This window comes from Podarcis muralis, chromosome 5 (assembly GCF_964188315.1).
Source record: "Podarcis muralis chromosome 5, rPodMur119.hap1.1, whole genome shotgun sequence".
Classification (NCBI taxonomy): domain Eukaryota; kingdom Metazoa; phylum Chordata; class Lepidosauria; order Squamata; family Lacertidae; genus Podarcis; species Podarcis muralis.
In genome coordinates this window covers 6,541,982-6,550,794 of record NC_135659.1, presented here as the reverse complement: position 1 = coordinate 6,550,794, position 8,813 = coordinate 6,541,982, and the positions used below count along the sequence as shown (strand labels likewise).

The following is an 8,813-nucleotide window of genomic DNA, read 5'->3' as shown; positions in this document are numbered from 1 at the left end:
CTTCAGCCCTGTCCTTGGGGGAGTTAACAATTTATTAAACACTGGAAGTTATTAATACTGGAATGCCTGTTTTAGACAAACTAGAAAGCTGTCTGGTAGCCAGGTGACCAACCAGGCATGTACCTTTTTGAAGTCTGGAATCTCTGCTGAAGGAGTTGTATATGAAGCAACCGGCTAAGGTGTCAAAAGACACCGCTGCTGCGAATGTAGGGTCACGTTTCTCTATCAGAAAATAAACCCCCAACTCAGCCTCCGTGGTGAACCCTTATTATAATGGGACCATTTCTATGAAGATAATGTCCCAAATCCAGAGCTGGTTTTGTGCTTTGAAGCACCTGCACGTGCCATTGGATGTGTTTGATTGGACCAATTTTTGCTGTCAAACCCCTTTTAATGATGATGATGATGATATTAAAACACGTCTACAGTCCACACGTAGAGGTTCTTTGTTAAGTGCAGCAGCTCTAGGCAAAAATCAAAACTAACTTTTGCATAAACCTCTGACGAGAAGAAGCCTTTGCCTGGCTCAGAAACTAGACATTATTTCAAAAGGAATATGGTCTGCCAAAGCTGTTCTCTTAGTGTCTCGCAGCAGCTTCAAATAGTGCCCTGCTGCAGAGGAATAGGAGAAGCTTCCTGTTCTTCCACAAAAAAAATATGTCTTACTCAAAACCTTCATTGCCTCCCACCTGGGAGACACGTTCATTATCTCTGTGCCAACGGCTCACATGGCTCTCATCATGGAAACGATCTGGAGTCTGAATTTTGGAAGTGATGCTGGTGTAGAGGAACAGGAAGCACACTGGACTTGTGCAACCTGTGCTTGTGCAGCACAAGAGCATCCAAAGCAACTCTACGCAACTTGTTCTTTTGTACCCAGACGAGAAACAGCTTCCTGGCATTTTGTCTTCCCTTTACAGGCAGTGAAATGGTGCGCCTAAACAAATTGGAAGTGCTGGTGACAGGAATTGTCATCTCTCTCGGGAACGCATGCTGAGTTTGTAAAATGAGCTATGCTGCTTCAAATGCCACCCTCCTATTCAGCCAAGTTCCTTCCTGACCATCAGCCTCTCTGATGGGACTGAAAGCCAGCCCTCACTCTCTGGTGAGTCATACATGTGTTTCCAGACATGTTACTGTCTCACCCATATGTTACATGTTCAGGTGTATGGGGGAAGCCAACAACCCTGTATGCACATCTAAATGTAATCATAGAACTATAGTTCTGAGGGTCACCTACTCCTAAGCAGCCCTACAAATCACTTTTGTGGTTCTGTTTAGTTTTGTTTTTTTAAGCTACTTCCGGTCTACATGGTTGCAGGAAGGCTCCACCAACAAGTTCCTCCCCTTGCCTGACTCTCCCATGCAACTCCTCTCGCTAACCATTTCATCTCAGCTACCTCCAAAACTCGAAACAAGCCTGGCCTGCAAGGGATGTGTGGGGCTTTCTTGAAAAAAACTGATGGGGAAGGGGAATGCTATGTGCATCGTCCCTCCACTCCTGCTATTGCTATTGATTGGCAAACACATGTTTTCCAGTTTAGCGTGCAGTTTTGCCCTTATTAGCATTTAGGTCATGAGTATTTGTTATATTCCAGACGGTGCTATTCTGAGGCATCACATAGCATTAGGCAATTCCAGTCCAAATCATATAGAACGTCCTACAGTGAGGTCCAGAACCTTCTGAGCCAGTGTCTTCCAACAAGAGTGCCTGGCAGCAATTGCTTAATTTCAGGGTATTTTACAGCAAGGTTGTGACAACCACCAAATAGTACGTAGGTGCTAGTTTTAGGCAGAAATTAGGAGGAGAAGGATGAATAAGCTATATGCCCTTTAGGGCACACATCATGGTGTGTCTCAGAAGTGGCATCTGACTTTTGGTGTGGGTAGTGCCCAGGCCACCTGCAGCTTGTGACATTTCAGAGGTTTATTTTATGCAGGATACAGCAACTGCTTGGTGGTTAGATGCAATGCATGCATCTCTGGGCAAAATGTATTATATATATAAAAAAGAGCAGCTGCAGGTTAGCCTACATTGCCTTAGGAACAGGTTGGGTGGGGAGTTTAACTCCTTCGCTCCCTGGCCCAGGCCCAACAAAAATCTCTAAAGCCGCCAGTTGCATTTCAAGGGAAGCTTTAGCTCGTGCCATTTGGAGCTTCCCTTGAAATGCTAATGCTGGGCTTCACCACTGCCCTGTGAAACTAGAGTGCAACCTATCCCACCTTGCATTTCTGCAGCTGTGCCTGGTAGTGAGCCAGCTCTCTTGCGTGGTTGTGTGTGTCTTGCTCTGCCAGGACTGATCTTCTCACTGTGAGAACGCAGTGGTAACACTCTGCAGAATAAAACTTGAGAACCATTTGTCCGGAGCAAACATATACCACATGAGCAGTAAAGTATCACAGTGCTGTGTGCATTCTAGAGCAGGGATCACAACAAAAACAGATTTCTTTTTGAGGGGGTGGACAGGCCGTTCCTTCATCTGTGGAGGGTTTTCCTTTTCTTTTTTGAATGTGTGTGGGGTGCTTAGGCATGCTGTGTGTGTTTGTGATTGAGAAATACATTTGGGCAGAGAAAGGGAGAGTTGCATGTGTGGTCTGCAGGTGGGTGTGGCATGTTTGAGCATGGCACCAGTATGTGTGTGTCAATATTGTGTTGTTTCTGGAATCAGCAGCAGCAGAACGTACATGACTCCCCGTTGGAACGACTATACTCCCATGGCAGCCATTTTTGTGACTGGTGACCCCTGTAGTTCAGCAGTAAAAGCCCACAAAAGTTGCCCATTAGTCCCCTGTTGCAGGGCTGGAAGAATCTCCCACCTGTGTCCAAACAGGAAAGCTTCTTAGGAAGCTGCGTCTTCCTGGACACAACATGGCAAACACACTCCTGGATGGGAAGGAAGGCTAGGATAGCAAAACTGAAGACGAGTTACTTGTAGACTTGTTTGCAAGTCTGCCCTGATGTATGGACCCAGTACAGTAATGTTAAGTTACTTTAAAAACAGTGTTCTTTTTCATGTTCAAATGTGCGGATTTTCTGTTGTAGCCTTTGGCCTTTATAGGTGCCAATTATCTGAGACTGGTGGGGATCTCCTGTTACACTGAAGTACCCATCTTGTGGCCAGTTTATGCAGTGGGCAGAATCAAATGGTAAAGCTTTTCCTGGACTGCACCACCAATATTCTCTGCCCATAAGGAAAAACAAATAGAATGTCAAGGAGAAGGGGGGGGGGCTGTGTGGGGCTGGAGGGGGCCTTCAAACATGCAATCTTACACCAGAAAAACAACAACAACATTACTACTTGACTCTGCCGTTCGCATAAACCAGAAATCCCTCTGCGTCTGGAAATCCCTCTGCATCTGACACCAAGTTTTCTGATGTCCCATACTTCACAGCAGCACGTTTTAGCTTAATGATCAGCAAATAAAAATATAATATAGATTTGTAATAAAATTATGCTTAAATATTTGCAGACAAATCACTTTCCCCTCTCTTCCCACCCCCCGCATTTGCAAAAAACCAAGCCCTAGACAGTGAATGAGGGTAGCTGGGCAGACTGACAAAATTCAGAGCAAAGACAGTTGTAGGTGGCAAACCATTTATACAGTAATGCACTGAAGGCAGCCTCGGGGGGCCTGATCCAGAGCCAGCTTGCCGGCAGAGCTGACAAGGCTGTGGAACAGGCCCTTGGCCGGCACCTTGATTCCGATGGGAAAGAAGCTGAACGGGTGTTGTAAGGCTTCCTCTCTGGCACTCCTTCCCCTCGCTTGCTCTCTGCCTCCTTGTCATTGCTTGCTTTCTTCCATACGCGCTTATGCCTCCCATAGCACCAGGTCTCTGTGCCCCTGCGTTCCACTGGAGTCCTTCCCATCAGCCCTGCGTCCTGCTCCTCCTCAAGCCTGTGTCGTCTCCTCCATTCGCTTCCCAGACAGCACAAGCGGCCCTGGCTGCTGTCACTGGTTCTCTTCTGCGGATGGGTCTCGACAGGTGCACTCATCCCGGTCACAGCCAATAGGAAATACGACCACCTGGGGAGAGTGGGCAAGAAGCTTGCTTAGGGAGCAGAGTGCATCCACCTGAAAGCAGGTTCCTCACTTGGTATTAACAGCCAGAATGAAAAAAGCAGGCGAAATTAGTGGAGATCTGGGATGCCTTCTCTGGCCTAGATCCTTGCACAGACCAGATTCAGTGCACTAAGCACCTGCTGTTCTCTTGAAAGCTTTTCAGATTCTGATGAAAGGGCTATTTAAGCTATTTGGCCTTTGAGACCAAACTCTTTGTCTGACCTGAATCAGTTCAAATAAAACAAAAAAAAAGAGGGATTGACTGGGTATTTTGCAGTGATGCCCAATGTCTCACTCCAGCCCTACAGAGTCAACCCTTCTCAGCTGTTTTGTTTGGCTGCTGCTCAGAGGAAGCTTCACCACCACTGTGTTTCCTCAAGCCATTGACCTCTGCCATCCAACAAAACTCTTCCCTCCATCACCAAGATGTCAGGAGGGGAATGGGCTCCAAGTGGCCTCCACTCTGGGCAGAAGGCAACATCCCATCTCTAGACCAAGATACCAAGAGCTATACTACCAAACCCTTCTCTTCTTCCTGAGTGATGGAAAGAAAAATGATTCAAGATGCACAACAAAAGGGATGGAAGAGAAGAACCAGACTTGCACATATCTGGAGCGAGCATGACTCAAGATCTTTTGTACAGATAACATGCAGGTGGCAAGAGAATATGATCAAGCTGAGTCCCAACCCAAAGGAGGATGGCCGTATATGATTTACAGGAGTGCAGAATAACAAAATCCCGGCCAACATTTAAGACCAACCTGGTGTTAAACGCCAACAGGCTGGGGTTCCCATTAGAACTCCTATAATTCCTGTTTTAAAATAGCTGCACGGGTTGCCAGTTTGTTTCTCGATCCAATTTAAGATACTCACACCAATGTTTGAAGCCCTAAATGTATTGGGTACCAATATCTTCTCTACAGACTTTGGTGTTAAGATCAGCAGAGGAGGCACTCTTGGTAGCACTCTCAGATGTATTGGGAGGGGGCAGGGGGAGACCTGGGAGAGGTCATTTTCTGTGGCAGCTCCTAAGATGTGGAACTCCCTTCCCTACTGAGATGCATCTGGCATGTTCATTGTATAGCTTTCTTTACAGTGGCCTTTGACACTTGCATGATATATTTTTAGGACACACTCTAGCTGCAATTGTAATTTGTTTTAAACTGTTTATAATGCTGTTGGTTTATATTGCTGTGGCCCACTCGTGAGACCTTCTGGCAAATCTAGCACAGGCATAGGCAAACTCGGCTATGTTTTGGGACTACAACTCCCATCATCCCTGTCCACTGGCCCTGAAAGCTAGGGATGATGGGAGTTGTAGTCCCAAAACATCTGGAGGGCCGAGTTTGCCCATGCCTGATCTAACAGCATCAACAGCCTCTTAAGAAGCTAAGCAAGCAAGATGACAACCTTTCAATGGATCAACCGTTTGACACCAAATATAGGGCTTTCATCCTCCTATACCAGCTATTTCCTCCTATACCTTCTTGGTTTTCTACCTTCTTGGAGCAGTTTCCAAACTGACCTGTCTATCCTGCAATACCTGCACATCTGCCACAGACTCTGAACACAGCAAAATGGGTCTGGGGTGCACTGCAGGGGCACACACACATGCTCCACACTGGCTATGCTAAAAGAAACAGGCAGGTCAAGGCTTTAAAAGCCCACACTCACAAAGGCCAGGGATGGGTAATTTGGTAGATGTCTGGTTCTTCTCATCTTTGCACCTGTTTACTTTTTTTTTACCACATGGAAATTCACATCTATGCATTTCTAACATATCTGCTCTCAAATGACACATTTCAAAGCACAGCTTACTATTTTTAAAGCAGGGAACTGAATCACAACTTTCAGGGAGTTGGTAAATAACTGAGCTCTGATCAGGGAGCTGTGGGTCAGGTCAGTTCATATCAAAATATACACTGATCAAGCAGTTCAAGCATCGCTGGCAAAATCTCCATCCATTCATAAAAAAGGCACTAGCAGAACTGTTAACAGGAAAGATATGCAAACCACTGGAACTGGTTCACATATGAATGCCTATAAACATCCATCCATAATTTGCACATGTGGATGGACCATGAAAGTCACAGCAGCACAACCAGAAGTTGTTGTACCATTTCAGATACAATGCTTTTCAGTAGAGTCAGTTCAACCATTAAATGGCCAGTCATCAACTATAATTAAATGTAGGAGGGGAAACAATGTACTTGCATGTGTGAATCAGCACTTAGCAAGGTCCTTTTTTTATGCTAATAAACTGCCAGCTTGCATTGGTTTCTAATATAGCTAAGCTATTTCACTGGAGGAGGACCTGCCTTCATTTATTTTTTGCAATAGCCCACTTAGCGCTGTTTTAGGCTACAGGAGTTACATGATTTAGCTGAAATTGGGGGAAGCTGGGGTTGGGGCTTGTGGATTCTATTATCTGCACCTTTAACCCCATAATCTAAGCCATGGGGTGGCAAACTAAGGCCCAGGGGCCGGATCCGGCCTAATTGCCTTCTCAATCCTGCCCGCGGACGGTCCGGGAATCAGTGTATTTTTACATGAGTAGAATGTGTCCGTTTATTTAAAATGCATCTCTGGGTTATTTGTGGGGCATAGGAATTGGTTCATTTCTCCCCCAAAATATAGTCCAGCCCCCTACAAGGTCTGAGGGACGGTGGACCGGCCCCCTGCTGAAAAAGTTTGCTGACCCCTGATCCTAAGCAGTGTCTCTGAAGCTAATTGCTTTTTGGGTAAGTAGCTAAGGGGGAAACTACGTACCGCCAGTGGAGGCCATGAGAACAGGACAAGATGGACTAGATTGGCCTGACCCAGCATGCTTTTCTTATGTTCTCACTGGGGCAAATGTGGTGCTGCCCCACCAACATCTGCCTGCTGTTTAAGTTGCAACCAGTCTGCCTGTCAGCTTCCTCCTCCTTGGTCTCCACGTTGCCCTTGTAGGGAGCAGTACGGGCACAAAACCAGAATGAGTTGGCTCTCCTTGACATTGGCTCTGGTTCCCCCTACTGCTGGATCTAACTGCTTCCTACCTCCACCTCCCCAGTCCCAACAGGTCCCAGCCGCCACTGCATGTAATGCGGCAACAGCATGCAACTTGGAGGCCCTTCTTCATTGCAAGGTGCCCTTGGGGGTGGGCATTTTGCATTTGAATGAGAATGTGGAGTGCTTACCCCTTCACTACCAATTTCCCCCTAAAACTCTCCCCACACTGACTGCCTTTACTCACGTGGCCACTTTTACCCTAACCAATGTTCTGGTCTGGTGATTACCTCGCAATTCTTGCTTGCGGGGGTAACTGCAGCTTAGGGAGGTGGTTGGGGGAATACAGACTGGCAGGGCAAGGGTTAAGGACTCTCCTAAACTAATGGACCCCCAACATCCCACCTACCTTCCTGGAGGAGACAGTGGAGGAGCAACAGTCCCCTCCATCATACTGGCAGTAGGCCCGGTTGTTGGCAGTGTCGCACCAGCCATCGGCTTCAAAAGGCTGGAGAAAGAGAAAGGCATTTAGTGAGCAGGAAGACAGAAGAGGAGACTGCTCTGGGGTCAAAAACAATGAAAATACTACTGACAATGAGAATAACTAGATATAATAATATATGAACATATTGCATTAACTTGAATACAATTTACATCTCACACCTCTCAGAGTCACAAAGTTTCTTGTAGCTTAAGTGAATAAGTTGAGCAGTATTCTAAGACAGACTTCTTCAACCTGATGTCTCCCAAACGTTTTGGACCAACTCCCATCATTCCTCACCACTGGACCATGCTGGCCAGGGCTGAAGAGAATTGCCACAAGGAAGGTCGTTTCAATAGGTCATTAAAGAAGCTCCAAGGTCCACCAGGCAATTCCTTGAAACCTTGTACAATGGCATTTGCAACCTTTACGGTCCCAAATAATCCTGGGAATCAAAGTTGCTGCACACATGCCAGGATTTTATGCAAACAGAAAAGGAAACTGAACACAAAATTCAGTTTCCTAAGAGTCTTGGCGTTATTGCTTTTTAAGCTGTTGGCACTTATGGCTGCAAATACTGTATTTTTCGCTCTATAAGACTCACTTTTTCCCTCCTAAAAAGTAAGGGGAAATGTATGTGTGTCTTATGGAGTGAATGTAGGCTGTGCAGCTATCCCAGAAGCCAGAACAGCAAGAGGGATTGCTGCTTTCACTGCGCAGCGATCCCTCTTGCTGTTCTGGCTTCTGAGATTCAGAATATTTTTTTTCTTGTTTTCCTCCTCCAAAAACTTGGTGCGTCTTGTAGTCTGGTGTGTCTTACAGAGCGAAAAATACGGTATATGTTTGTAATGCATGGGCTACCAGCATGAGTCTGACCAAACTGTGGGAGGCAGTGGAAGACAGGAGTGCCTGGCGTGCTCTGGTCCATGGGGTCACGAAGAGTCGGACACGACTAAAAGACTAAACAACAACAACAATGCATGGGCAACTAAGCAGAATAAGCTATGTTGTAAAATATGCTGAATTTTCAAAGTTCTGCATGTTGTAGAATTCAGTTTCGCTTGGCACAGAATTTTTGTTTGTTATATTTTTCTTTAACCACAGACTAGCCCCCATGATTCTTTACCAGAGACCTCTTAGCACTTTTGTCAAAGTATATTGGGTGATTGCTTTAGACTGATGGCGCAGGTTTAAGGTAATAGCTTTAGGGCCAATGATAAGAAAAGAGCAGTTCTCATATAAGTTTACACGCTTTTTGGTTAAAAGGAAAGCCAGAGTGAC

General features: G+C 45.9%; 1 protein-coding gene across 2 annotated transcripts in view; it reads right to left on the bottom strand.

Moving 5' to 3' along the window:
• Positions 1 to 3,579: 3,579 nt before the first annotated feature.
• PAPPA2 (pappalysin 2) overlaps positions 3,580 to 8,813 on the bottom strand; it is a 124,486-nt gene continuing 119,252 nt past the window's right edge. For both annotated transcript variants that reach the window (XM_077928221.1, XM_077928220.1), the window contains exons 21-22: positions 7,461 to 7,559; positions 3,580 to 4,026 (exon numbers count right to left, since the gene is read on the bottom strand). In XM_077928221.1, the coding sequence (XP_077784347.1) occupies positions 3,952 to 4,026; positions 7,461 to 7,559 (174 nt within the window). In that variant the 3' untranslated portion in view covers positions 3,580 to 3,951. The remainder of the gene's footprint in view (positions 4,027 to 7,460; positions 7,560 to 8,813) is intronic.